Below are 27445 nucleotides of genomic sequence, written 5' to 3' on the forward strand. Positions count from 1 at the left end.
AGTCCTTGTTTTAGCCCCTTAATGCCGAGCACCACACAGGGTAACAACAAGTACCATCTTTTAACGTCTTTTGGTATGATGTTGCCGGGGATCAAACCCCGGCCCTTTCCGCTCTTCGGGCGGACTTTCTACCAATAGACCAAGGAGGCGACATTTCTACATGAGTGAGTTGGGTTTTATGCCGCATCAACAATATTCAAGCATGGCAGGGACATGAAATGATCTTTACACACTGTCCCCAACTGGGGAATCGAACCCGGGCCTTCGGCATGAGTGAATGCTTGAACTACTTGGCTACCCCACTGGTCCCCCACCACCCCCAAAGTTAACACAAGTCCCTGGCTTAATGCACATAGTTCAGTTTCCACTCGGCCTTCACCATGGACATGTCAGCAGATTACACTGAAGTCCTAACAGAAGCTATTAGTGTGCATGGCTACAGAAACAGGTGAGCCACTTGAGATTATATGTTCAAAATGTAACCTCACAAGTAGATAACTTGAATAAGGTCTCAGTACATGTTTAGGTGTTCATTCTGATGGTTGTGAGTGAGTATGGTTTTACGCCGCTTATAGAAATATTCCAGCAATATCACGGCGGGGGACACCAGAAATGGGCTTCACACAATCTACCCATGTCGGGATTCGAACCAGGGTCTTCAGCGTGACGAGCGAACGCTTTAACCACTAGGCTACCCGACCGCCCCCAGATGGTTGTAATTATTCACTGAAAGCATGCTAACCAATCAACTTCTGAAATAAGTGTGCAAGGTTTGATGAAGTGTAACATTAAATGATCATGATCATCATCATCATTTCATCATGTTGTCATAAGTTGTACATAAAAATAGTTTTGTTTGTTTCTTTGTTGTTTAACGCCGCACTCACCAATATTCCAGCTATATGATGTTGGTCTGTAAATAATCGAGTCTGGACCAGACAATCCAGTGATTGATATCATGAGCATTGATCCACGCATTTAGGATACAATGATAACATAGAAATAGTAAACCTTTCTAAAATAATCAGGGTAGCTTCACAAATGTGCTGAACTGTAACTATTATTCATCATCATTATGTACAAGTAAGAAAATTGTAAGGGTCAGCATATCTGAAATGAATTAACAAGCCACTCAACCCCAAACACTCCACACCCTATCTACCCACCGATCACCCCTGTCTAACATATCAAACAACGATTAACAACGACCGACATTTAAAGAACAGGCTATCGACTTGCAACTGTAAGAATCAATACATGCAACTAATTACAATACATGAAAAGAGATGACAGTGATCATAGATTAAAGATAAGTTGTTCCTGAGCAGTATCTATGAGTGATCGTAATCCCAACACCCCTGACAATCAGAGGGTGTAGCATTAGTCAGTCGAGCTGTCAAACCGGCCTCAACTGGGATAGCTTCATAATCCTTGTGGAACATTATATTTACAAGATAAACAAGCTCACCGGATCTTGTCAATAATCCTGCCGATACACGGCTCACACTCATGTCCACTTGAAGAAAGATTAAAAAATTTCAAAAGAATCTACTCAAAGGGTCAGATATTGTGCGTGACTGTTTATGAGGAGTATATACAGCAACTAGGTCCACCAATAGCTACAGTTTCAGAGATCATTTAATGGCCCTTATCTGTCTCTGTTTTATTACCCTCTAACACAGAACGACATGTCCGTCAGGCAGCAATTAAGGTAACTGACTTTGATGAGGATTAAATGGCTTTGTTTTTTCATGTCGTCCCCTTTGAATTGTTAACAATCTGTAAACCTTTCGACCTCTTTCCGAATTTTTCCCAACTGAACTGCACTTTTCTTTTACACACCTTCACTAAACATGACCTCATCTCCGCATCTCATCTCACCCGCCACTGTAAACATGGTGCTGTATTAACCTTTTATAATGTTTTATGATATTTCTCAAGTGAACTGCACTTTTCTTTTGTACACCTTGACTAAACATGACCTTGTATCGCCAGTCTGGATTTGCCTCCACTGGTTACAGGCATCACAAGAGTCGGATACATGATCCCGAGCATCACCTACCCGGGGTGGTCGGGTAGCCTAGTGGTTAAAGCTTTCGCTCGTCATGCCGAAGACCTGGGTTCGATTCCCCACATGGGTACAATGTGTGAAGCCCATTTCTGGTGTCCCCTGCCGTGATATTGCTGGAATATTGCTAAAAGCGGCGTAAAACCATACTCACTCTCTCACCTACCGATATTCTGAAGGGTCAATGCAATCATACCTATGAAGCTGCTTAAGAGAAGTGGTGCCATCAAGGTGCTCATCATACGAGCCAATTTCGGTAGATAAATAATGTTTGGTCAAAGACATTCTTCCTTCCCATCAGCTTCTCTTTGCAACAATCTACCTCTCACCATCAAGGAATTTTCCACATTAAGCAGCCTTCAGTCAAGACTAAATACATTCTTATCCCATTATCTTATACCCTGATTTCTAGATCTGCATACGATGGACTTTAGTCTACAGTTTGGTTATACATATGTTCCAGCACTGCACATAACTAAGTGCCATTATTTAGTTTAATATCACTTGTGTGTATAAACGTAGCGCTACAAGCAGGCTCTTGATGATTTAATATCACGCGCGTTATAACTAACTTATTATAGTGTTGACAAATCTTAAATAGCTTCAGTTGTTATACCATGTAATAATCCTCTCAAGAAAATCAACAATAAAACTCCCTTTATATAACTAAAGCAAATGTACTACTCTTCTCCAAAAATTAGCCTTCAGAACAAATAGGGCTAGTTATCTTTGCCAATATCAAAAGTTCAGATGAGTTTGATTTCAAACCACCAAAGATATTTCATATTACTCATGGTTGTTATGAGTTCTCAGAAACCTCCATTACCTATGTCTGTACATGCTCCCCATTGTACGGAGGGCACAGCATGACACACCTGCTGGCTGTCATTATTATGTTAGATGTTTACACCTGATGTTGTCTCTCGTAACACCTGCTCCTACAGACATGATGTTCATTGAGCTCAAACAACTGTGAGTACTGTGAAACCTATGTTTACACACACTGTTCAAGCATTACTACCATAACAAAGTCCGACCTACTGCTTAATGAACCAGGATTTTCAATGATCGTTGATCTGATAGTCTTCACTGATTCCAGTAATTCTGTACTGAATATGGGCTTATAAAAAAATATAGTCAGTACTTCCTGAATACTTTAAAGTCAGTGATCTTGAACTTTTATATCACAGGTCAACAAAACATTCATACCAAGTCCTTTATAGTACCACTGTTGAGGTTGATCTTATCCAAAATCAGGCAAATCATATCAAATGGATCATGCATGCCAACTTATAAGGTTCATTAAACTTAATAAGTTCAATAAGTTAACATTGACACATTGTTTTAGAGCTTGTTTTGTTACAAATGACCTTGAACTTCAATGTGAGCCAATCATTTATCACTTTCCAAGGAACATATGGGGAATGAGGCATGGTAAGGTGAAATGAGGATTATGGTTGCATTCAAAATTATTGCACTTATAATATTGCGATGCACAATCATATGTTTGTGTGTTTGCTTGACTTATGCCTATTTCATAGTGTTAGCCCACTGTGATACCATGCTGCAGTTTAACATATATCCCCTCAGACATAGGTTACAGACTGAGCCAACTAGTCCTTGTTTAATCCCCCTAATGCCGAGCACCAGGCAGGGTAACAACAAGTACCACCTTTTAACATCTTTTGGTATGAGGCAGCAAGGGATCAATCCACCCTGAGGTGGCCAGGGATCAAACCACACTGAGGTGGTCAGGGATCAAACCACCCTGAGGTGGCCAGGGATCAAACCACCCTGAGGTGGCCAGGGATCAAACCACACTGAGGTGGCCAGGGATCAAACCACCCTGAGGTGGCCAGGGATCAAACCAGCCTGAGGTGGCCAGGGATCAAACCACACTGAGGTGGCCAGGGATCAAACCACACTGAGGTGGCCAGGGATCAAACCACACTGAGGTGGCCAGGGATGAAACCACACTGAGGTGACCAGGGATCAAACCACACTGAGGTGACCAGGGATCAAACCACCCTGAGGTGGCCAGGGATCAAACCAGCCTGAGGTGGCCAGGGATCAAACCACACTGAGGTGGCCAGGGATCAGCCGGAGGCCGCCAGGGATCAAACCAGCCAGAGGCCGCCAGGTATCAAACCACACTGAGGTGGCCAGGGATCAAACCAGCCAGAGGCCGCCAGGTATCAAACCACACTGAGGTGGCCAGGGATCAAACCACACTGAGGTGGTCAGGGATCAAACCACACTGAGGTGGCCAGGGATCAAACCACACTGAGGTGGCCAGGGATCAAACCACACTGAGGTGGCCAGGGATCAAACCACACTGAGGTGGCCAGGGATCAAACATCTGAAGGTGGCCAGGGATCAAACCACACTGAGGTGGCCAGGGATCAAACAACCCAGAGGTGGCCAGGGATCAAACCACACTGAGGTGGCCAGGGATCAAACCAGCCGGAGGTCGCCAGGGATCAAACCAGCCAGAGGCCGCCAGGTATCAAACCACACTGAGGTGGCCAGGGATCAAACCAGCCAGAGGCCGCCAGGTATCAAACCACACTGAGGTGGCCAGGGATCAAACCAGCCTGAGGCCACCAGGGATCAAACCAGCCAGAGGCCGCCAGGGATCAAATGACACTGAGGTGGCCAGGGATCAAACCACACTGAAGCGGCCAGGGATCGAACCAGCCTGAGGTGGCCAGGGATCAAACGACACTGAGGTGGCCAGGGATCAAACCACACTGAGGTGGCCAGGGATCGAACCTGCCTGAGGTGGCCAGGGATCAATATTTATCAGTCATCATTTTCTTCATTCCAGACATGAAACCATTCTTAGTCCCCTTGCACAAAAGCACTTCTCCCTCACAACAGTCAAAGTATGACTGAAGTAACCCCCCTTACACAACTGCCACACTTAAACTCTCATTACCCCAATGATCCACAATCACCTTCCATGAAACAACAACATTATGTTATCCGGCTTATCAGGCCCTGTAAAGGTCAACTCTAATCCTGTAACGACCGTACATTGTAAAGACTTGCAATCAGGCAAGGCTAAATCGAAATAGTAATCCTGCTTTGTAATACCCACGTTAGTCACAAGCACTGATCAGTAGCCCATTACATATGACAGTTTGGCTTGGAGATTTGAGCCTCTTGTCAATGTGAAGGCAACCATGATTGAACACTGCAGTTAATGGCTTACAGGTACTGATCAGGAACATGGCTGTAACAATAAGAGCTTGTTCGACACCAGCTTGTACTGGGCCTTATATAATATCTCTGACATGACCATGAATTTTCTTGTGAATATTTATAACATTAATCTTGTATCTTCTTGATCCATTTAGTTGCTATAAATGTAACGTACAAATTATTTTCAAATCTTCTATTTAAATAACGTGATTTTCAAATGTATGACATATTCCAAATGATCAAACCTATCCTTGAATTTTGAATGTTTGGACTGCAGCATAAATATTTTCTGGAGTGAGTGAGTGTGTGAGTATGTTTTACGCTTCTTTTGGCAATATTCCAGCAATATCACAGCAGGGGACACCTGAAATAGGCTTCACACTTTGTACCCATGTAAGCAATCGAACCCAGGTCTTCGGCGTGGCGAGAGAACGCTTTAACCACTAGGCTACCCGACCGCCCCTAGTATTTTCTTGAGGTTATTCCAATTTTATTTTTTTTCACAAACTTGACCTATGTACTTTTTTACTACTTCAACATACAGCGCAGACCAATCCACAAACACTCATAGAGTTGCAACCTATTGAGTGAGTGAGTGAGTGAGTGAGTATGGTTTTACGCCGCTTTTAGCAATATTCCAGCAATATCACGGCTGAAATGGGCTTCACACATTGTACCCATGTCGGGAATCAAACCTGGGTCTTCGGCATGACGAGCGAACGCTTAAACCTCTAGGCTACCCGACCGCCCCTCCAACCTATTCTAACTATATAGTTTATTATAGGATTAAGAATGACATGTGTTACAAACACCTTGTGGACAGAGACCCAGATCTACAATGCTCTTACTGTGATCATGAGGAATCCTATGAAATGTGTCTGACAACAGTTTGAATAAATTGTAGATATTATTAAACCAAACTGTCTATTTCCTCGTTTGCAGAATTGTGCCCTTGTCAGTAAGTGAGAGAAACAAAAAACCAAACAAAACAGCTGTATATTATCTTCCTCAGCTCTATATTTTGTCGTTTAAAAAGTTGTTGTAGTATGTTGCCAAGTGAACAGTACCAATTAAGGTTATCTCGTAAAGTTTAACCTGTTATGTATGCACGTCACATTGTATTTGGTGGAATAAAGAGAAGTGTCTGTAAGATTCATCCCTTTCGGCTATTCATTCTTTTAAGAGTTATTTTAGAATCATTAAACCAAATGAAAGAAGAAAAAATATAGCCTCACATCATCAGTGGAGAAAAACAAAAGCAGTGTTAGAAATTGGCACTAGTCCTGTAGTCCTTGCCAAACTGCCCAATAGTTAAGGTATCTTAAGGACTAGCAGAAATTTGCCATTTTGATTGGTTTTACTATATGTTATCATTATAAGGACAAGTGGACAAAAAATGTTAGTTTCTAACCCAGAAAAGACTTCATAATTTTCACATGGTGCATATTAAAAAACAAGTTAAAATCTCATATAATGATACCCAAGCCATACTGACACAAAATAAATCAATCTCTGAAAAACATACTGTTTTCCTGACAACTTTGATGGAAAAAATCGACCAGTCAAAAGCAAAAAGACAAATGCAGTTACCAGTCATACAACAGAGATTTTGTTTAATGTACGAGGAAACCCCCAGTGACTATGATCGTAGGCTTGCATTTACCACTTTTAGCCAAATGATCATATTTATGGAGGTGCCAAAACAAGCATCATGAGTATAACCAATCTTGTGTTCAAATCCATCACAAGTCGATCCTGGCACAGCTAAGGGAAGCAACCTGACACAACTACCTGTACTACTATGATTTTGTTTCATTCTATGAACTTGATAATTATCATACACAACTGTTACACATAATAATATGGGGGCCCCATTCCCCAAGGCGATCTTAGAGCTCATCTGTCGAAAGTCAATGATAACGAATGGGAATTTCGATCATCTTAGCTCAAAGATCACTATGTGGAACAGGGCTGTGGAGACAATTCATCAAAGTGACCCTAGTAAGTTCGAACCTTTGTCATAGACTGAAGACAGTCATGTCACCATGAAGGCAACGATAAACAGCACTGAGACTAGCAAGGGGGGACAACTCTGCAGCCTACCTGGCTCTGTGTTGATCAAGCTCATTTCACTTTGTGTTTTCACTGCGAACCCTGTGTCAGCCCTCTCAGCCCATTTGCCCTTGGGCTGCTTCGCCGACTCCAGACTGCGGTCCTTGCTGTCACCAGTGCTGCCTCCCATCTACACACAAGTCACACACTTGTAGAAGTCAACATTCATATGATTATCTCAAAGTTCAGCTCATACTTAGAAAGTTATACACAAATGTGCAGATCTTAAAGGGGCACTAATCTTAGACAAGTTGCAGTCCAAGGACGTTTTATTCAAATTGCTCAAAATCCACTTTGTTTGTCTGTTAATTCAAATATTATGATGCATGTCAAACAGTTAATGATTAGGCTTAAAAAATAATAGTCTTGGATCTCAGGTACCACAAGCACCACAATAAAGTCTGCTGCCAATTCATTTTTACTTCCATTTTAATTTTTTTTTTTTAAATCCTCACACTTAAACACAATACGATCCAATATAGCACACAGTTACTTCCCTATACATGGACACTGCTTTACCGTGTATCTCATGTTATGGTCATGGCGACAATAGGAGTTTGTATGCTTGTTTATGTAGGGAGGCCCTTTCCCAGGTTGATGGTACACAACTGTTTATTTGGTTACATACTAGTTTTAACAAGGAAAAAAAAACAATGCCCACCCGCACTATATTTTCAAAAGTCATTGCCTGAGAACCAATTCTTTTATTTTTTTAAGTCTTACCTAATGAGTTGGTTATTCACACTTAGAAATGTATCAAGATGGGCAGTTCGGGTATAAAAGTCCCTCTTTAGAGAGTTTTACAAGGATGTTTAAGTCACAGGAAAGTTCAGTGATAATAATGCTATAACTGTGAGACTCACCTTGGCTTTTGCCCAGTTGGGCAGAGGCCCAACACTGAAGCGGTAGTCCGGACTGCTCTCCTCCGCGGGTGCTTCGTGGGACTCTTTCTCCAACATGTCCAGCACATTGTGGGCTGGCTGGAACTGGTGACGCTCATGCATCACCGGGAAGTTGTCCATACCGTCATGCAAATTTGGCTTGGAAATGATGGCCGTCTCTCTCCTGTGTAGAGGCAAAGTGTGACCAGGTGGTATATCGACAAGGGAGCAGGTGCTAGGGCCAAACATTCACAGTTTCCCAACCAAGTGCTAATTGCATCACTGGGCTGGATTTGATGCTACAGTCATCAGCATGATACTAAATTGTATTTGATATTGCTTACACAAAATCCTCAAACAAAAATAACTCCTTGTTTTCATTCACAATCTTTTCTCCAAACAGGCAATGAGTATCTCGATATTAGCTCTTCACACACTGTACTGTGACTTCAACATGAGACTAAAAACCATGTATTGCCTTCTGTATAAGAACATGCTTTTGGTGAAATGATATCAACAACATCAAGGGTTACGACAGTCATATAAACACGTCCTAGGCAAGTACTTCCTATGAAAGATGGTGACGTGAGGTGAAATTGGGTTTAACATCGCGTCCAAGATTATTGCACTTATATAGCGACGTGCATGCACATGTGTGTGTGTGTGTGTGTGTGTGTGTGTGTGTGTGTGTGTGTGTGTGGCTGCTTGTACTAGTCCGGACTGATGCCGATTTATAGTGCTAGCTCACTGAGATACCATGCCGCAGTTTAACATGAATACCCCACTCAGACACAGTATACTGACTCCAAGCCGACCAGTCCTTGTTTCAGCCCCTTAATGCCGAGCGCCAGACAGGTTAACAACAAGTACCATCTTTTAACGTCTTTTGGTATGACGTGGCTGGGGATCGAACCCCGGACCTTCCGCTCTCCGGGCGGACACTCACAAGACCACGGAGGCGGCCTATGAAAGATGGAGCTTAGCCCTACCTGATATCACTGACAAACTGCAGGTCCTTGGGCATCTTGCCGAGTTCCTCCATTCTGTTCTTCATCTGCTTCGTCATTTCAGACGGCAGACGCCACACGAATATACAGCTGGAACACAAATACAACATGGATGAAGAAGATGTAGATCGATGTCAGCTAGCATCGCTAACACAATCACCAGGGTAGCACACTTTCCTAACAAAACATGAGTTTGCCTTGCTGTTGAACTGTTTCAATGGCAGAGCCTTGTCTGTATAATACAGATAAATATTTGAACATTTATATCATAGCAGCGAAAAATGCCAATCCATCATTTATTTCATTCCAGTTTTGCTATGTTGAAATGTATAACCATTAATAACAGGTGCTTTGAAATAAGCTGGATGTTCAAGTAATCTGTTTGTTTGGGGGAAAATGACATATATCAGTACAGAGTGGTAGTCATCATGGGTGGTTAGACATCCAAGTAATTCACACTTAGCAGTTACTGTGACCTCCGAATCCACAACTGAGTGGTTTCAGGGACACTTCTCTAGGTTCCTGGTACAGGGATGTTACAGCTCAACTACCAACTGCTACAGACTGATCTCAGAAAAAGCAAAATGACTTGCCATTTCTCATATTTCAGAACCAAGGTCCATTACTTTCACAGATAATGGAAGACTTGACCAGGAAATAATCAAAATAATTTGGAACTCTGATTTGCTTTGTTGTTTAACACTGCACTCTGCAATAGTCTAGCTTTGTGACGGAGACCTGCAAATAACCAAGTCTGGACCAGACAATCCAGTCATGGAGATAGTGATCAATGATTCAATGTACAATGGATACGATGACACATTCAACCCAGTCACTGAACCTGACCACCTGATCCATTATTTGCCACTTATGACAAGCAAGGGTTGCCTGAACAAATGTTATAATGGTATAACACTTTAACAGTAAAGTACAGATTCGAGTACTTTGGTGGGGCTCAGCCCCATCTGGGATTCAAACCCACACTGCCAGAGTGAGGCACCTAATCGCCAGCACACAAAGTAAGCAATCTAAACCACTCAGCCACCGAGGCTTCCACAAAAAATGAAAGTCCGACAACTGGTAGTCTAGATCACTTACATTACATTGAAAGCGTAAATTGATATAGCTCCCATGGCCGAAGGGATTGCTTGTCCATTAAGACTCCCCATTGGGGCTAATTGACTTGATCATATGATTACTTTGTAATATATCTCAAGAAGGAATGCACAGAGGAAGGAGAGTCACCCTTACCCATCGGCTGACACTGAGATCATGTGTTTGAGATCATTCATAAACTTGAGTCCAGTAATGATCTCGGAATGTCCGTACATGGTGGCCACCAGCTCACCACTGTAGAAGTCCACGATACAAATGTTCTTGTCCGTGCAGCTGGTAGCCGCGTAGCATCCTGACGGATCCAGCTGAATCCGTAGCAGCACACCATCGTCTGTTAGCGAGGCCTTGTAATTCTTCTTCTGTTTGGCTGTGCGGATATTGTAGATTCTGAAAAAATAATAAATGCTTCCAATGAAATATAAACAACATATTGTGGTGGGGCTGCTGTGTCCTGAACAAAATTATCTGAATTTATGAGATTTTAAAAGCTGAATCCAAGGGATGTTAAAAACCCTGGTACATGTTTTATCCTACACAGAAATATTAATATCAAAGATGCCGGTAGGAAGGAGGCTGACGTACCTGACATTTCTGTCCTGACAGGCCGTGGCCACGAACTTCTGCGTGGGGTCGGTGACCATGTCGTACAAAGTGGCCTTGCTGACCAGGTGCTGGTCAAGACTGAACTGGAATTCTGGACTCTGAAGGGACAATACAAGTATACAATTATTAACTCCTTTCAAACAAACATGGTCTATTCTTCTGCAATGTTGAACTGAATTAAAAATACGACATTCTTGTTCTGATCTCTTTCTGAACATGGTGCGGTACATTTTTAACTTTTACAAATATTCAAGTTCCATCCCCCAATATTACCCGAGTTTTCTCAGACACTATGAACTTGCACGTCTCTTGTCCTAGTTTGCTACAATACATTTATATTATGGGGAGCTGTATAAGATAATCAATAATCAAATCAAGAAAAATCAATGACTGACAGCTCAAGCATTGATTCAGCCGTCAGGGTACAGTGACAAGCACCCGTTAAGGTCCTCCATTGTAACCTACTGCTCATCATGTGATACCTGATTACTCTGCCCTTAAACTCCCCACAGGGTCACACAACTGAAGACGGACATGATGCTGAAGAAAATTGGTGGACATAGCTGTATTGCATTACTCCCCACAGGGTCACACAACTGAGGGTGGACATGATGCTGAAGAATGTACTAGGACATACCTGTATTGCATTACGAAACAGCAGAGACTTGTCTGCTCCACAACTCAGCATCTTCAGCTGGTTGTCGTGGTCTGTGAAGCGCACAGCCTGAATGGATGCCGAGTGATCGTCCAGCGTCTGCAGAAGGCCATACTTCTGTTCCACATCGAACACATGAATCAGACGATCTCGGCTAGCTGACGCCAGAAGTTTGGGTCCTGCATTGTTAAGCGGTATGTTTTAAGATTGGAATACAATGATTTAAAGAGAGTAACTGTTTCAGGTTATTGCGGGAATAAAGATTGAATAAGACAAATTACGTTACTACACTGACATATCCAGGGCACTCCCGAGGTCAGATAGCTCCTTGAAATATAATATGGCAAACTGATTTGATTTATTTGTATTCAGTTTAATAAGAAAAGAAATCATCTTTGGCAACTATAGAACAAACAAATCCTGTTGGGGGGGGGGGGGGAAAGAGTCGTTAATATCAAGGGAGACAACTCTTGCATGCCTGTCACCAACACTTGCCTTGTTTTGAGTAAGAATATTCTAGGCACAACACATCAGCTTCGTGAGCCTCAATATCTCGAATCATATCCATGTATTCAGTATCATATACCCTGAAATAAACAAGGGAATTCTTGAATAAAAAGAAACACAAACATAAAATTGTAAAAATCTGAAAACCTGATAATTCTCCTTCACCTCAAATTCACTTTCCCCAAAACACATTAAAATATTATATATATCCCATGAATGTGTTACATAGAATTTCTCACCTGAGATTCCCAAGTTTGTCCCCAGCAGCCAAATGTAGGCCATCAGGACTGATTCGTATAGAGCGGATGCCATTCTTCACATCGTACTGTGTGTCGGTCTTGTCCGCACCCCCAGCTACAACACAAGGTAAGGATAATGTGCATGCTCTGTGTTGGTCAAATTCACCCCATAGAACAAAACTGTATCAATATCAAAGTGTTGGACATTACAAAAGAACTTACAAATTGAAAGCATGTCAAGAATTGTACATTCGACTTCGTGCTGAGCAGTTTACTAGAGATATTACCAGGGAAGAGGTCTTGTCAAAATAGATCTAGAAAACAATGTCATCTATACATCTGATATAAACTAGCTATGGAAGTCTAGACAGATGGCATCATAAAGCAGTATACTGGAGTAAAATATTGTGCTGCCCACAAAATCCTTTGACTCTAGACAAAGTTCATTTTACATGAGATTAGACTGTAAAAGTTCAGTTTCAACCTTTGCTAAACTAGGCTGGAATTTCTGGGCTCAATAGTAGCACCACCAGTGCCAATTGTAACGCCATAAGTTATGTCCCTTCTATATCCATCCTATTTACCAATCAGATTCCACCTCTCATATCACTTGCATTTGTTTCAAACAAAATGGCAGCGCTCAGTGAAGATTATTTTCGCAAGGTGCTTCAAATCACGTGTGCACCTTCATAAAAAACATGAAAAGATTTGGAACATTTCTGTTGACGCTAAGTTGACAGTACACATGCTTTGCAAATCCTGCAATTGACAGAAATCTGCATGGCAGTTTATGAACCGGATGTCGATTTTGACACACTATTTCAATAGGACTCGTTAGTCCATCCAAAGTATAACTCCATAATTCCAGCCAAGTTCAGTAAGGGTGAAAACGGGACTTTTATAGTCAGTTAACTCCCTTGCCCCGGGAAGATAGTGAACTGCAAGAGGACAATTGACAATTATTTTCTCACACCTTGAATTTCCACTTAATTTCTATTGGTTGTTTCTGTGTAGATGTTTTATAAGTTTACCTGGATTGTAGTCTACATCACACAGGTTGGTGTGGTTCTCGTCTGCATAGATGATCTTAAGCAAATCCTGGAAAGGAAGCAAGATAACTGTTTTAGAACTGCAACTCACTACAAAATCTAATTCTGAAAAATCACACCAGCTCAAATACAGCTGTAAAAGCAACTTAACCTTCCCTGATTGTGTTCATCCTTTCAAGTGCCAAAATTGTTATTTACTTGTCAATATTATTTTAATTTCTTGATAGCAAAGTTTTATGGATTTGTTACCAACAAAAGAAGATGCTAAAGGCATTTAAGAATTCACTTGCACTTTGTGTGAGTTCATTGGACTATCAACCTATAGAGAGTGAAGGCCAAACTGTATGCAGTCATACAGTTATACAATGTTTGGCCCTCACTCAATGAAGGTTCATACTCTAATGAACTCACACAAAGTAAATTTCTTACCACATAGGATGTAGCCCTAGATCTATACACAATTAAATTTAGTATGTCTGACAGACCGCCATACAACAACCAGCTTATACACTTGTGCACGTCAATTTTGTGGTCATGTGACCGACCTCTTGTCCAATGGAAACTTCAAAATAAAAACAATATTCAAGAATGTCCTCTTTGCATCAAAAACATTTTGACTAACTTCTCACACTACACATGCTAGTTCTGTTGATTCCAAACCAGACTTATGTCCTCATTAAAGCAGACCATACCGAGTTAAGGACGTGTAAGAATGTGACGACTAGGTTCACCTAGGTTCACTTACATGGCTGTATATGTTCCTCTTGTAAGTAGTTTTATCCTGCATGTGAGAGTCGAGGTTCCACACTCGAACTGTGTCGTCGCTCGACCCCGTCAGGAAGGACCCAGGGGGGAGAGTGGCCTGACTGTTCTCCTCCAACATAGGGTACACCTGGAAGTAGACATTTCGCAAATATTAGCTGACTTGAAAGGTTTTCTTTCACTCTAGAAAGCAATTTGTTTAAAAAACAACAAATAAACAAAAAAACAAAATTTAAAAAAAACATTTTGAAAAATTGTGCAACATTATTTTATAGGCACTGAATAAACTGCATCCATGGATCCATGATGATCCTCTAAGCCTCAATCATTATAATAAACAAAAAGTCCAATGAGTATCTGATCATGAGTTTACTCATGTAACAGTACATCAATAAAGCTTCAGGTAAGCGAATAAAGGTACCTTCAGTAAAACAACACTTGTGCATGTGAAATGTTCGAGCGTGAGGGAATACTAACCTCCAGTGACCACACACATGAGCTGTGGTAGAGCACCGAGTAGGCCTTGCCCACTTTCTTGATGTCGTGGACATCCCACTGGTAGAGGCTGTGGTCGTTGTAGACGCAGGTTACCTGCACAACAGGGGCACAGAAGTCTCAGCTTGTACAAGCCGCCAGGTACAGATAAATATGCTACTAAAAAAAAGTTAAGGAACACTGATTTTTTCATATGACTACAGTTAATCTGTCATGGATGGTACCATTTGTGCGTAAACTCCTGACCACCAGACTGGCAAACTGTGATAAACTGGGCAGGGCTAAGCCAGTGGTTGATGGAATGAGCTGGTTTTTGTTTGTTTGTTGCTTAATGCCGCACTCAGCAGTATTCCAGCTATATGACGGTGGTCTGTAAAATAATCGAGTCTGGACCAGACAATCCAGTGATTGACATCTTGAGCATCGATCCACTCAATTGGGATCGACAACATGTATCAACCAAGTCAGCGAGAATGACCACCTGATCGCGTTAGTCACCTTTTTACGACAAGCATAGTCGCCTTTACGATATGCTGGGGGGTGTATGAGGACACAAGGTGTTCAGAAGACATGGCAGGCTGCCAGCTGAGGACCTATTTTATGAAAGTTACTTCGGTTTCATTTAAATCTGAAAGTTTGTAGATTTGTTTTGTTTGAAACAACTAAAATATTGTAAATACTGAATTAAGACTTCCTCAGATCATTTATTGCATCAGTTATGACTTTGCGAATATTTCAGGAAATCATTGCATCAAATACGCAGGAATTACGTGTCATGAAAAACCTGGTTTTCTCATGGCAGGCGTCCATATCTGATCAATTTTCCAAAATTCCTTTGTTTAAATACGGGGGCAAAACATGAATTGGGTGTGTTATTGAAGCATCATGTTTGAGTCACCAGCTTAAAGGTGCTTCACTGATATTATTTGATTGGTCATAATATCTTATACACATACCGTATTCGACGTAATAAGCGCCCGCTCTAATAAGCGCCCCCGACCATATTTGCTAATATATTGGCAAGTGAACAATCCTAATTAGCACCCCTTCCAATTGATCAATGTACACAAGACTTATTTAATACGCATATATATATATATATATATATATATAATACGCACTCGTGTGTTATATTCACCCTTAATTATGGGCAATTAAATTCTGGAAAAATATGTCTGTCATATATAAATAGTTCAAACCGTCAGCATAAACCACGAAATTTATCTTTCAACTGTTTTTTCCACCAAAATAATATTCTAATAAGAGCCCCCTATTTCTAATTTTGAGAGCACCCTGGGCGCTTATTACGTCAAATACGGTATACATATACCAAGAACTGAACTTCACAAGGGTCCAGTATTACAATACAGGACTATTCCAACACACTCCTACCTTCTTATGGTCATCATCAAATGCAACAGCTATAGTGTCAGGGTACTTAGCATCTTCTTTAGGAAATTTCATTTGACTGAAAAGAGAAAGATTGTTCCAATGCTTGAGAATGCCTTGGTACCTGAAATAAACTTTATGACCTTCAATTTCTTACAAATATAGTTCCCCTAACCATATTTCTAAAATGAGGCCCATTGTTAAACAAGTTATATGTTGCAAGACACAATTTAATAAAAATCACTTTGAAGTTCAAATCTGAATTACAGGTTTACCAGAAAAGCCAGGTGAGGTCATTTAAACTTTGTGAAGCTGGATTGGGAGTTTTTTTTCAAAATATTTTCACAAATTGCATTCAGTCATGTAAGTAGTTTCCCTCTAGCAGTATACCACACTTGACATACCTCTGGCTGGTGGCGGAAGACACGTCTACTCCCAAAAAGTGAGGGTGAGGTAACGAGGTCACGAAATGAAGAGACTTAGCACTGAACACTCGCACGATACCCTCTGCACATCCAATAAATATGTGATCCTCTCCACCGCTAATGGATGTAGCACACTTTGTCTGAGGAAAAAGTATGTGTGGTCAGAAACTATGGAAATATAATATCTTCCTTAACACAGTGACACCATTGCCAGTTCTTCCCCTTGTAAAACATATTTGTTTGTTGTTTAATGCTACACACAGCAATATTCCCGCTGTATGATAGCGGTCTGTAATTAATCGAGTCTGCACCAGACAATCCAGTGATTGACATCATAAGCATCGATCTACGCATTTGGGATATGGCATCCATCAACAAAGTCAGACAGCCTGACCACCCGATCCCGTAAGTAGCCTGTTACAACAAGCATGGGTTGCTGAAGATCAATTCAACGTGGATCTTCACGGGTGCAATATGTACTGGTCATCTCAAATACAACCTTAACAGAACAACCAGGGCCTCGTTCCACAAAGCAATCATCACACAACTATCCAATACCTTAACATAGACTAAATCTAAGATTGCTTCGTGGAATGGGGGCCTCAACAGGAAATGACATCACACACTACATCAGATGTCAACTACTATCTTTTAACTTCAATTTGGTCAATTCAAAACAAGCAAAAGGGGACAACTCTGATAACCATATACAAGACAGTGACTGTCCTACACTCAAGAAACAACTGACTGGAACACAGACCTCTAGCACAATAAGTGTAAGATATGTTAAGGATGGGATTTATCCCTAAAGGTTAGAACACTTGACATTCCCACACCCAGCTTGCTCAAAAACTGAAACAGTCTTGCTCATGTTTACGATATAAAGGTATATCATCAACAGGCAATGGCAGCTGCAGCAACAGATAAAGGGTGGTGTGTACTCGCCGTCTGCTCAATTTAGACAAATGGTTTATGTAACATGAAACAGAACTTTGGAGAAACCAATCAGTTATTTGCGATTTACAATAGGTTAGAAGTGGTAACTTCTGTAACTGTAATATTTACATCTATCAGTGACAAAGTTTGACACATTTCAAAGTGCACCTCTAATTGTGATGTTTGACCGGTTACACTTAATGGTGAAAAGAACACAAATTCACAGAAAAGTCACAGACTGCTAATTCATTCTGCCAGTACAAGGGCTCTACGTACGACACAGCCAGGTCACTCACCCGGAGCTCCACCCACTTGACCAGCAAGCGTTTGGCGTTGAACTCACAGAGCAGCCCGGACTGTGTGATGCAGAAGGTGGTGCCGGCCATCTGGCCACGCCCACACAGGATGCCACAGAAGAAGTTGTTCTTCTGGTCGCTGAGGATGCCGGACCGACCCTGCAGTGGCACCGTCTCGTTGATCTGAACAGGAGGAAGACAGGATTACAATCACAATCAGGGGCAAAAAGTAGCCCTCTAAGACAAGAAAGAAACATGATTGCCCAAATGCCTTATGTCACCTAAATTCTAATTGCCAGTCAAAGATTTAATTTATTAATGGTAAATGCCCATAGGCTGCATGTGCTTCTAATGAAAGAAATTCACAACTTCTAACCTGAAAGTAAATGGTTGGTTGGTTGGTTTGTTGTTTAACGCCACACTCAGCAATATTCCAGCTATATGACGGCGGTCTGTAAATAATCGAGTCTGGTCCAGACAATCCAGTGATTAATATCATGAGCATGGATCCACGCAATTGGGATCGATGACATGTATCAACCAAGTCAGCGAGTCTGACCACCCGATCCCGTTAGTCGCCTTTTACGACAAGCATAGTCGCCTTCTACGGCAAGCATGGGTTGCTGAAGACCTATTCTATTCCGGAATCTTCACAAGTCCTGAAAGTTAATGAAATGTTTGTTGCATTTGAATGGATAGCGTTGTAAAACAAAGTACGGTAACTACAAAGAAACATTATCCTCCAGACAAACTAATACAATTTCAGTATTTGCTTACAGTTCTTATCTCCATCAAACTGTTATGAGTGAGTGAGTGAGTGAGTGAGTTTGGTTTAACGCTGCTTTGAACAGTGATGCAGTTACATCATGGCGCGTCAGCTTAATGTGGGAGGAGGTGATGACGATGTTTACCACTTTGGTGAAACCCAGGAGCACGGGTATGGTGCTGACAAACCTAGAAACATAATCGGGGCGAAACTGGGATTAACCCACGATCATAGATTTCTGGCATTCCCAAGGGATGCAACTCTGTACAGCAACTTGCAGCACCTCTCACGACTGCATCGGGCACTTGTGACCCCTCAAAGTGATATGATGTAACACTGTGAGTAAGTTAGCATTGCTTTCAGCAGTCTATCAGCAACATCATGGCTGAGGACACTGGAAACGGGCTCCACACCACCCCCTGTGAGGCAATTGAGGCAATTGAACCATTTCAAAACATTTAATTACACCCAATCTCATTAAAATCAGATCTTAGTTTTTGCTTCTCCTCCTCACCCTAGACTTGCTGCTTTCCAGATACCAGAACTTGACATGTCTGTTCCCCACCGTCACGAAGTAGTTGCTGTCATGGTTGAATGCCACGTTGCTCACCTGCAACAAACACCACAAAATGTTTAACATATTCTGGTACTTCTACTTTAAATCCTGTTTTTTTGTTTGTTTTTTGTTTAACACCACACTCAGCAATATTCCTGCTAAAACATGGCGATCTGAAAATAATTGAGTCTGGACCAGACAATCCAATGATTGACATTATGAGCATCTATCTACAGTATTGGGATATGATGACATGCAACCAAGTCAGCAAGCCTGACCACCCTTTTACGACAAGCATGGGTTGCTAAAGACCAATTCTAACCCGGAACTTCATTGGGTGTCAAGTCCTGGGTGGCTCATGTGAGTGGCAAGCCACGGTGTCATTAACACCACAATTCTGATTGATATAGATACCCTGAAACTGACCTTGCATGAGAACTTGTTGGAGGCGACTTTGTTTCCAGACCGCCAGTTCCATACATTGATTATCATGTCATGCTGGGTGCCAACAGATACGAGGTACCGCAGATTTGGAGAGAACGCCTGAAACAACACAGAAACAACTTCAACAAAAGGTCAAGAACCCTAAAAGGCATTTTGTTTTGTTATATATAAATTACACTTAACCTCTATGCATTCATTGAACAATAACATGGCGTTATGCCATAGTTGTTGCTGGAGATTTTGAGCCAGCAATTCACAGGCCACATTAGAAATGATATATCAACCATAAGATGGTTTAAGTCGAGAAATCACACTTGGGGTCTGAATCATCCTGTGTATCAAATCTTTATTCTACATTTGAATCTAGTCTGAATCATGAATTTGAATCATATAGACCCTGAAACAAATATATCCAATCCTGTCCATGTAAGTCTATAAAAGTGGGCAAGTCTAGATTACTGAAGTTTCAGTCTCTGGAAATGAAGACAGTCTCTTGGCCCCTTTTTATTATTTCTTGGTCAGATACTTTAACAACTTTTTTTTCTGTAAAATACTTTCATTTCAGAGACTAGACATTAGTCTAACCTCGAACCCTTGAACCATTCGTTTTGAATCTGATTCAAATGACATGATGCCAAAAATAATCATCCAATGAAATTACACTCTGGTGCGAGAGAAACTGTGTGTGAAGTAGACTATCATCTAGTCCCTGGAATGAACATATCTTACAGAAAAAAACAGTAGTTAAATTATCTGCATAAAATATAATAAAAACGAGCCCAATGACTCTCTTCTTTAATGTAGACTTGCATGGGCTTTGTTGCATATATTTGTTTCAGGGTCTGTATGACAGATGTGAGAAGTTACTGATAGAGATAGATGTGGTGGCACGTAGTCCTGTGCACAGCGCTCTGGTTACAAATACGGGTGAAGTTAAGTAACTTCGGTTGCGGAGAGTTCTTGGATGGGTGACCGCATTTCGGCAGCTTGGCTCCTGGGTTTTCGGGGCTTTAGTGCTGCCCCTAACTGAAGAACATGTATCTCATGTGGCATCTCCTTGGGCAAGTGACTTTGTTAGAAATGTGCCTCTGTTCACCCAGCAGTGAATGGGTACCCGGTAGGATCCGATAGCAATGTTGTTGTATATCTTGTAGCGCTTAACAGGCAGTTTGGGTTGTATACTCCCTAGGGAGCTGAGAATGCACATTGAGAGTGCACATTGGTCCAGTGACCGGGGAAATCATAACGCTTTGAACATGTCCCTGAGTGGTGTGGAAATATTCACGATATAAATAGCATATTATAATTATGTGTGATATGGCTTCACAAACAAAAGAGAGATGAGTCCAGGGTGTTCAGGCCTGGAACATCGTGGAGTTTGTTGCTGCTGGTCAGTTGGACTGGCTGCAGCAGGTTGTACATACCGCACAGCTGATGCCGAACTTGTGGCCGTGGAACTCTGCCACCTGTGTCTTCTCCTCTACATCCCATACCCGCACAGCCGGCTGGTGGCCACACTGAAACACAGAAACACACCAATGATAATAGACAATCACCTGATAGAGTGGGGGAGTGAGGGGCTGTTGTTTAACATTCAACACAGGAGGGAGCATGCTTTGAGTATGTTTAGACAAACTCATGCTTTATCATGGCAACCTGCCTGTCATTGGGGAAAGAAGCCACATGCTGCCAAACCCCTTTTGTTAAGTGGGATTGGGGAGTCTATTCAGAGGGTATTCAGACATCAGAATAGACTAACATCTAGTCTCTGAAATGAACATATCATACAGAAAAAAACAGTTGTTCAGTTATCTTTATAAAAATATAATAAAAGGGAGCCCAGTGATTCTCTTCATTTTCCTGATACTGCAGTAATCTAGATCTAGACTTGCCAAACATTATAGACTTGCATGGGCTGTATTTGATATATATTTGTATGAAGGTCTGTAAGACAGACTAACATCAGCACTGGTCCATAGAATGCAAATAAAATTTATTTGGTATGAAGATTCAACATTTAAATAAAATAGCTGTGTTTGTAAAATAATCTATACATAAGTTATTATTTAGATTTTTTTCAGGAAAGCAGGATTCAGAATTCAGGAGAGCGGGTGTTGGCACCCTCACATCACAGAGCCTGACCACTCGATCCTCATCCTATTCAGCAATATTGAGGTAAAGTAGTCGACCATTTTTGACCTGGAATCCAACATTGTAGCAACACACAGAAACATCACGCAGCCATCAGACTGTTTATTTGATGATTGTCTTTCTATTTCACTGAATAGTGTACAGCATGGGGTAAACTTTACAACATGTTTTATAAATACAGATCAACCCTGAGATTAGAGGAAGTCTTTCGATTAGTTTGTAAAAATATAAGAATATATATATCCACTTACATACATAAACCATCACTCGAAAAATTGGCTGAGGGAAAGTTGGGTTCAGCTCCTGTGATTTAAATCCAAATCTGACTAAGGATACCGATAATTATCAGGCCATAAACCCATAATTCTCACAAGAGATATCTGTCTTACCAAGAATTCAAGTGCATATGACGAATTACACCATCCACAATAGGGGCCATTGTGTCAACAAATGATTACACACAGATAACACGGGAAGACCAAATGTCTGCCTGCCTGGCTGTGCTAGTGTGTCATCAGACCCAGATGTATACTTTGTGTTTATTCTGGGCTACAGTTATCTTGGCATCCTATGCTTGTGGTAGGAACGACTCAATGGATCGGGAGAGCAGGCTTGCTGACCTGGCTATTAGCATGCCATCGTTCTCCGACAGTAAGGAATTATGCTCATTATTATAAATTACTGGGTTGTCTGGTACTGACTTGATTATTTACAGACCACCTTCATATACAGCATTCAACGAAAAACAAATAAACTTTCACCCAATGAAAGTCACCTTACTATAACTACATATTTTTCTCTTCTTGTAGGTTCTCCTGAAGATTTTCTCCGATGTGATAAGATCCGACAAGGACAGCACCTGATTAGGGTGAACCCCTAGCATAGCAGGAACAAGATAAAATGCCAGTCCACCCGAGCCAAAAAGTCATGATTTTTTCAAAAGTCATAATTCCAAATTAGTTCAACCTTGATTAGTATCGAACATTCTTCAACTGACACAAAGAATTACTGGACTTGTCACTCCCACTTTAAATAGCTAGTTCCTAATTATCCTGGCACTCTTCTATGCTTCTCTCTCACCATTTAACAGAGCTCTGCAGCAACAGACTAACAAAACCTCAAGGAACACAACCTGGAATGGCTTGTTCTGGCTATTCATCTGCAACGTAGCAAATTTGGAAATAGGCGGTACCTGTTTTCTTGATAAAAAAACCATTATAATCCTTTTCATTGAAAATACAAACTTCTTTCCCTTACAAAAGCATATGAACTAAGTTTAATCAAACAGTGAGAGGAACATTTCTGGATTTGCTGATTCTAGTTTTGGGGAGGCAACCAATTTCTTCAAAGGTTTACTCCCTTTTCAGACCAACTTTCAGCATTTCAAAACAAATCCAAAGCAAGTTTATCAGGATCAACAATATCATTAGATAATGTCATTCATCAGCCCTCACGGGTTACGGAACGGTTCTACACACCCTCTCCAGCATACACAGTCAAAAATATGCCTAGTTAGACTATCTCATGGCAATATACCAACACCGCCACGGTTTCCTTATTTCTAAAACTATTATTCCCCATTCTTGCGGCGCCACAACAAAAACTCCTCTCTGATGCCACCAGCAGAGATTTCCCTCCCTGCCAATAAAACTAGAACTAACAGACTCTTCAGTGTAAGTGATTGGTCTTCCAATTAAACCTTGGACTTAAAAAGTGAGAGTATGTAACATTAGCAAGTGGGAAAAAACATTTCGTTGAAAGTTCCTCATCTGGTATATATCAGGATTATCTTGGTGAACACGGGTGAACTTGATACTTTTTGTAACCTTTTTCAGTTTGTTTTGTAAATACTCAATCATGTAAGCTTATTTTGGATTCATTAGTTCGGAATGATGTGTTTCATACTGAAAGCTCGTCTGATGCTTCTTTTCTTTATTTACCTTTTCTTTCTCAAACAAGACTATTTTCAGAGTTGTAGTACGATAAACAAAGGCTTCTAAAACCCAATCTGCTCTTCTTCCTCTACGTTCAAAGTGATGCTGTTGTCAGATAGCTTAACCTGCTCTTGATACCATCTCTCCCTCCACAACACAGTTCAACTACCTTTACATACATAAATACATGCTATGGCTGGGACGAGTCCGAATTTGCTACCCGGGTACCCAACCCCCTATTACCCGGCCCTACCCGTGTATCCTCTTTAGGTCTCAAGAGATAGGTACAAAATGTCCGATTGGGCATGTTCTTACCATAGCACTGGCAAAACGCATTTAGATACATGTATTAAACAATCTGGGTCATGCATACACTGAAGTTGACTCAAGTTATATCTTTATTCAAAGATATGAAAAGTCAGAAGGAATGGGTGCATACTCAAAAAGAAAGAAATACAAACATTAGTGACTTGTAGTGAAACCATAGAGTTCTAGATAAGTTTTTGCCATTAAACAATATAATCATGTGAATAACCACGGGTCCAAGTAGTCCTGTGGGTACCCGGGTCCTACTTAGTACCCACCCGACCTGGGTACCCAAATTACCCGTCCAAGCCCTAATATATACATACATACATCCTTTAAGTATAAACTGACAATAGCACTGTAGCAAATGTTTAGTTATTTTGGTGAAGAATAAACAAGAAACACAACTGCCTAAGGGTGGATAAATTAGCCAGAAAGTGAGTGAGTGAGTTGTGTTTAACGCCGCTTTTAACAGTTTTCCAGTTATATCAGCTTACTGTGGGAGGAAAGCCCGAAGTGATGCAGGTCTCAGACGTTTACCACTTCGGTGAAACCCATGAGCACGGGTATGGTGCTGACAAACCTAAAAACATAATCAGGGTGAACCAGGATTCGAACCCACAATCATAGGTTTCTGGCGTGCCTAAGGGACGCAATTCTACACAGCGAATCACGGCGCCTTAGACGACTGGGCCACCCGTGCCCCCCAATTAGCCAGGGAGCCTCCCTTACGGGTCCCATAGCATGTAAAACTAATAAAGCAATCACTCCCATTCCATTCTCATTCACGTTTCAGCTCCAGCATCCAGATCTCATCCCTTGTCAGCTCTAAGAAACTCAGAGACTTGAGGTTTCCTTAATACTTAAGGGTTCCTCTTTTGAGTGATTTGTATTTAAGCTTACATGACTTTATTTCAGGGAATATGTGTTAGCCTTTTAGCCAAGCAATGGTCAATTATGAAGCCTGGGCCAAACAATCCAGTGATTGATATTGTGAGAAATGACACGCTGTCTGACGACACGATGCATTAAGTTGCCTTTTACAATCAGCATTTGAAAATGTTTCTCTTACTCTTGAAAAAATGGAAACAAGCCTGCCTCTCTTCACCAGTGGTTGGGTGAGTGAGTGAGCAAAGCCTACTTAACGCGATGAAGACAATATGATGATAGACCAAAGGTCATATTCTGGAGCTAATCTGAAATTCAACTTCATAATCAGCAGATCCAGTAGTGGCAAAGGGACACAACTCTACACAACAAATAATGATACCTAGAATCATTTGACCAGCTGTGACCCCTGATTAATTTTGGTAAGAAGGACAAGCTTTAAAGAATTTAAATGTTTTACTTATGTCAAAGAAACTTACTTCTCCTGTTACAAGATGCTTTCCGTCCCCGGAGAAAGCAAGAGCAGTGATTGACTTCTTGGAGTTGTTGATAATGTGTGTCTGTTTGTTTCTCCGAGTGTTGAAGAGCACGACTGAGCACCTGATAAAGAGAGATTCAAACACTGATTACCTGGTACATGTGATCACGATCCCTACAAGCAAAACACAGATAATATCGGGGTGCTTAAGGCATCCTCTACATGCATCTAGTCTTCCAGGAACAAGTCTCGGGTGCACCCACAGATACACTCTGATGTTGAAAGAAGCATGCTGAACAGAAAACATGATCAAAATTCAAACATGTGAGACTTGCAAATCGTATTTGTGAATGGCATGTGCTCATATCATATAAAGTCCTCATAAATGTCAGGTACTAATAGAATGTTTATCAGATATATCAACAAAGGTAGGCACATGCATTGTATTTCATATGCACAAAATCAATCCTGTGAAAAATGAAAAGAATGTATGTGATCAAGCAACTTCGTGTGGTTTAAGCTACAGGATATAAAATCATATTAACGATACATCTGTTTCAAGGATATTAATCCATCTTGACATATTAGGGTAAGAGAAATTGTTGGCATTTAATGTGGTTCAGGATTTCATGTCTAGAGTGAGTGAGTGAGTATGGTTTTACGCCGCTTTTAGCCATATTCCAGCAATATCATGGCCGGGGACACCAGAAATGGGCTTCACATATTATACCCATCGGGAATCGAACCCGGGTCTTCGGCGTGACGAGCGAACGCTTTAACCACCAGGCTACCCTACCGCCCCCTGTCTTGAGTGAGGATTGACAGTAAATTTCTGATCATCGGTAGCTTATGACTCAGGAAACTTTCTCTCTACATCTGGTAGTGTCCAACTTTACAGGCGCTGGTGGGTTGGTTTAACGCTGACATGAATAGTCTTCCAGATATACACTAGGGACCCGTTCCACAAAGATATCTTAGCACTATGACAGTCGTAAGTTTATGTTAATGTATGGGGGTGACAATCATTTTAGCGCTACGACCGATTTGTGGAACGGGGCCCTGTATCATGGCAGGTCATCCTAAAGTGATGCATGACATCAATATTTAACACTTTGTTGAAAATTTAGGACACAGGCAAGGTGTGTAGAGACCAAAGATCTTAAGAGGGTGGATGCTCTACCACCAGACCAGGTAGGCGGTTTTGAGAGTTATGGATCATTCCTTGAGAGTTATGAATCATGACAAGGACAAATTGTTTCAAAACAGAATCAGGCACAGCTAGGGTGTACTCTTCAGACCAAATGGAGAACATCAGCATGTGAGGCAGATATAAGTATCCTGTAAATATTGCTGTTCACCATTCACAATAGTTTGTTGCATAAAGAGAGCCAAGGCACTAGGAACAATATTGAAATATCAAATTAACAATATATGTTCCTTCTCAACAGATGATATTGATATCAAACAAATGAAACTTAATTGAAATGATATCAATATTAACACCCAGCTGGGACTTCATTCACAGTGGTCCGAAGCCTGAGTCTTGCAAAATTCTGTTTGGCCTTGGTAACATCAGCTATTAAAAGCCCACATAATAACAAAAAATATACCGAAAATGATACTAAGAGTCAAATTCGGGCTGTTTTTTCTAATGACTACACACCATGTAAGGGTAGGTTTGTAAATAGAGCTGGGACTAGTCCAAATTTACAACCTGGGTACCCACCCCCTTATTACCCGACCCAACCTTGGTACCCACAGTAGGTCTCAAGAGATAGGTACAAACTGTCCGCTTGAGAAAAGTTTTCCCTTGCAAAATTTATTTTGATACACGTATAAAACGATCTGGACATGTATGCACTGAAGTTTACTGCATGAAGTTTTATCTTTATTCAAACATAGAAATATCAGAAGGAATGGGTGCATAGTCAGAAAGAAAGCGAACATTAGTGACTTGTAGCGTAACCACAGAGTTTCAGATAATTCTTGTCATTAAACAATATATCAAGTGACTAACCACGGGTCCGGGTAGTCCTGTGGGTACCCGGGTCCTACTCAGTCCCCACCCAACCCGAGTACCAGAGTTACCTGTTCCAGCCCTATTTTTTCCCCTTTTCAAAGCTTTTCCTTTACAATGGGTGGTAATAAACATATGTATGCTTCCTCCAGCTTGGTTAG

At 41.2% G+C, this 27445-nt stretch overlaps 1 protein-coding gene across 1 annotated transcript in view; it reads right to left on the minus strand.

The window, feature by feature from the left end:
- The window catches only part of LOC139442005 (mitogen-activated protein kinase-binding protein 1-like), a 131457-nt gene that overhangs the window by 32780 nt on the left and 71232 nt on the right, over window positions 1–27445 (minus strand). Inside the window, exons 3-20 of the mRNA XM_071222757.1 lie at window positions 25269–25389; window positions 20935–21027; window positions 19493–19609; window positions 19025–19120; window positions 17745–17927; window positions 16492–16652; window positions 16091–16166; window positions 14681–14794; window positions 14187–14333; window positions 13424–13490; window positions 12393–12507; window positions 12142–12233; window positions 11629–11825; window positions 10971–11089; window positions 10524–10775; window positions 9255–9362; window positions 8248–8449; window positions 7376–7514 (exon numbers count right to left, since the gene is read on the minus strand). Of these exons, the coding sequence (XP_071078858.1) occupies window positions 7376–7514; window positions 8248–8449; window positions 9255–9362; window positions 10524–10775; window positions 10971–11089; window positions 11629–11825; window positions 12142–12233; window positions 12393–12507; window positions 13424–13490; window positions 14187–14333; window positions 14681–14794; window positions 16091–16166; window positions 16492–16652; window positions 17745–17927; window positions 19025–19120; window positions 19493–19609; window positions 20935–21027; window positions 25269–25389 (2399 nt within the window). The remainder of the gene's footprint in view (window positions 1–7375; window positions 7515–8247; window positions 8450–9254; window positions 9363–10523; window positions 10776–10970; window positions 11090–11628; window positions 11826–12141; window positions 12234–12392; window positions 12508–13423; window positions 13491–14186; window positions 14334–14680; window positions 14795–16090; window positions 16167–16491; window positions 16653–17744; window positions 17928–19024; window positions 19121–19492; window positions 19610–20934; window positions 21028–25268; window positions 25390–27445) is intronic.

The sequence above is a fragment of the Haliotis cracherodii genome, unplaced genomic scaffold (assembly GCF_022045235.1).
Source record: "Haliotis cracherodii isolate W230 unplaced genomic scaffold, xgHalCrac1.p SCAF_5, whole genome shotgun sequence".
NCBI classification, from domain to species: domain Eukaryota; kingdom Metazoa; phylum Mollusca; class Gastropoda; order Lepetellida; family Haliotidae; genus Haliotis; species Haliotis cracherodii.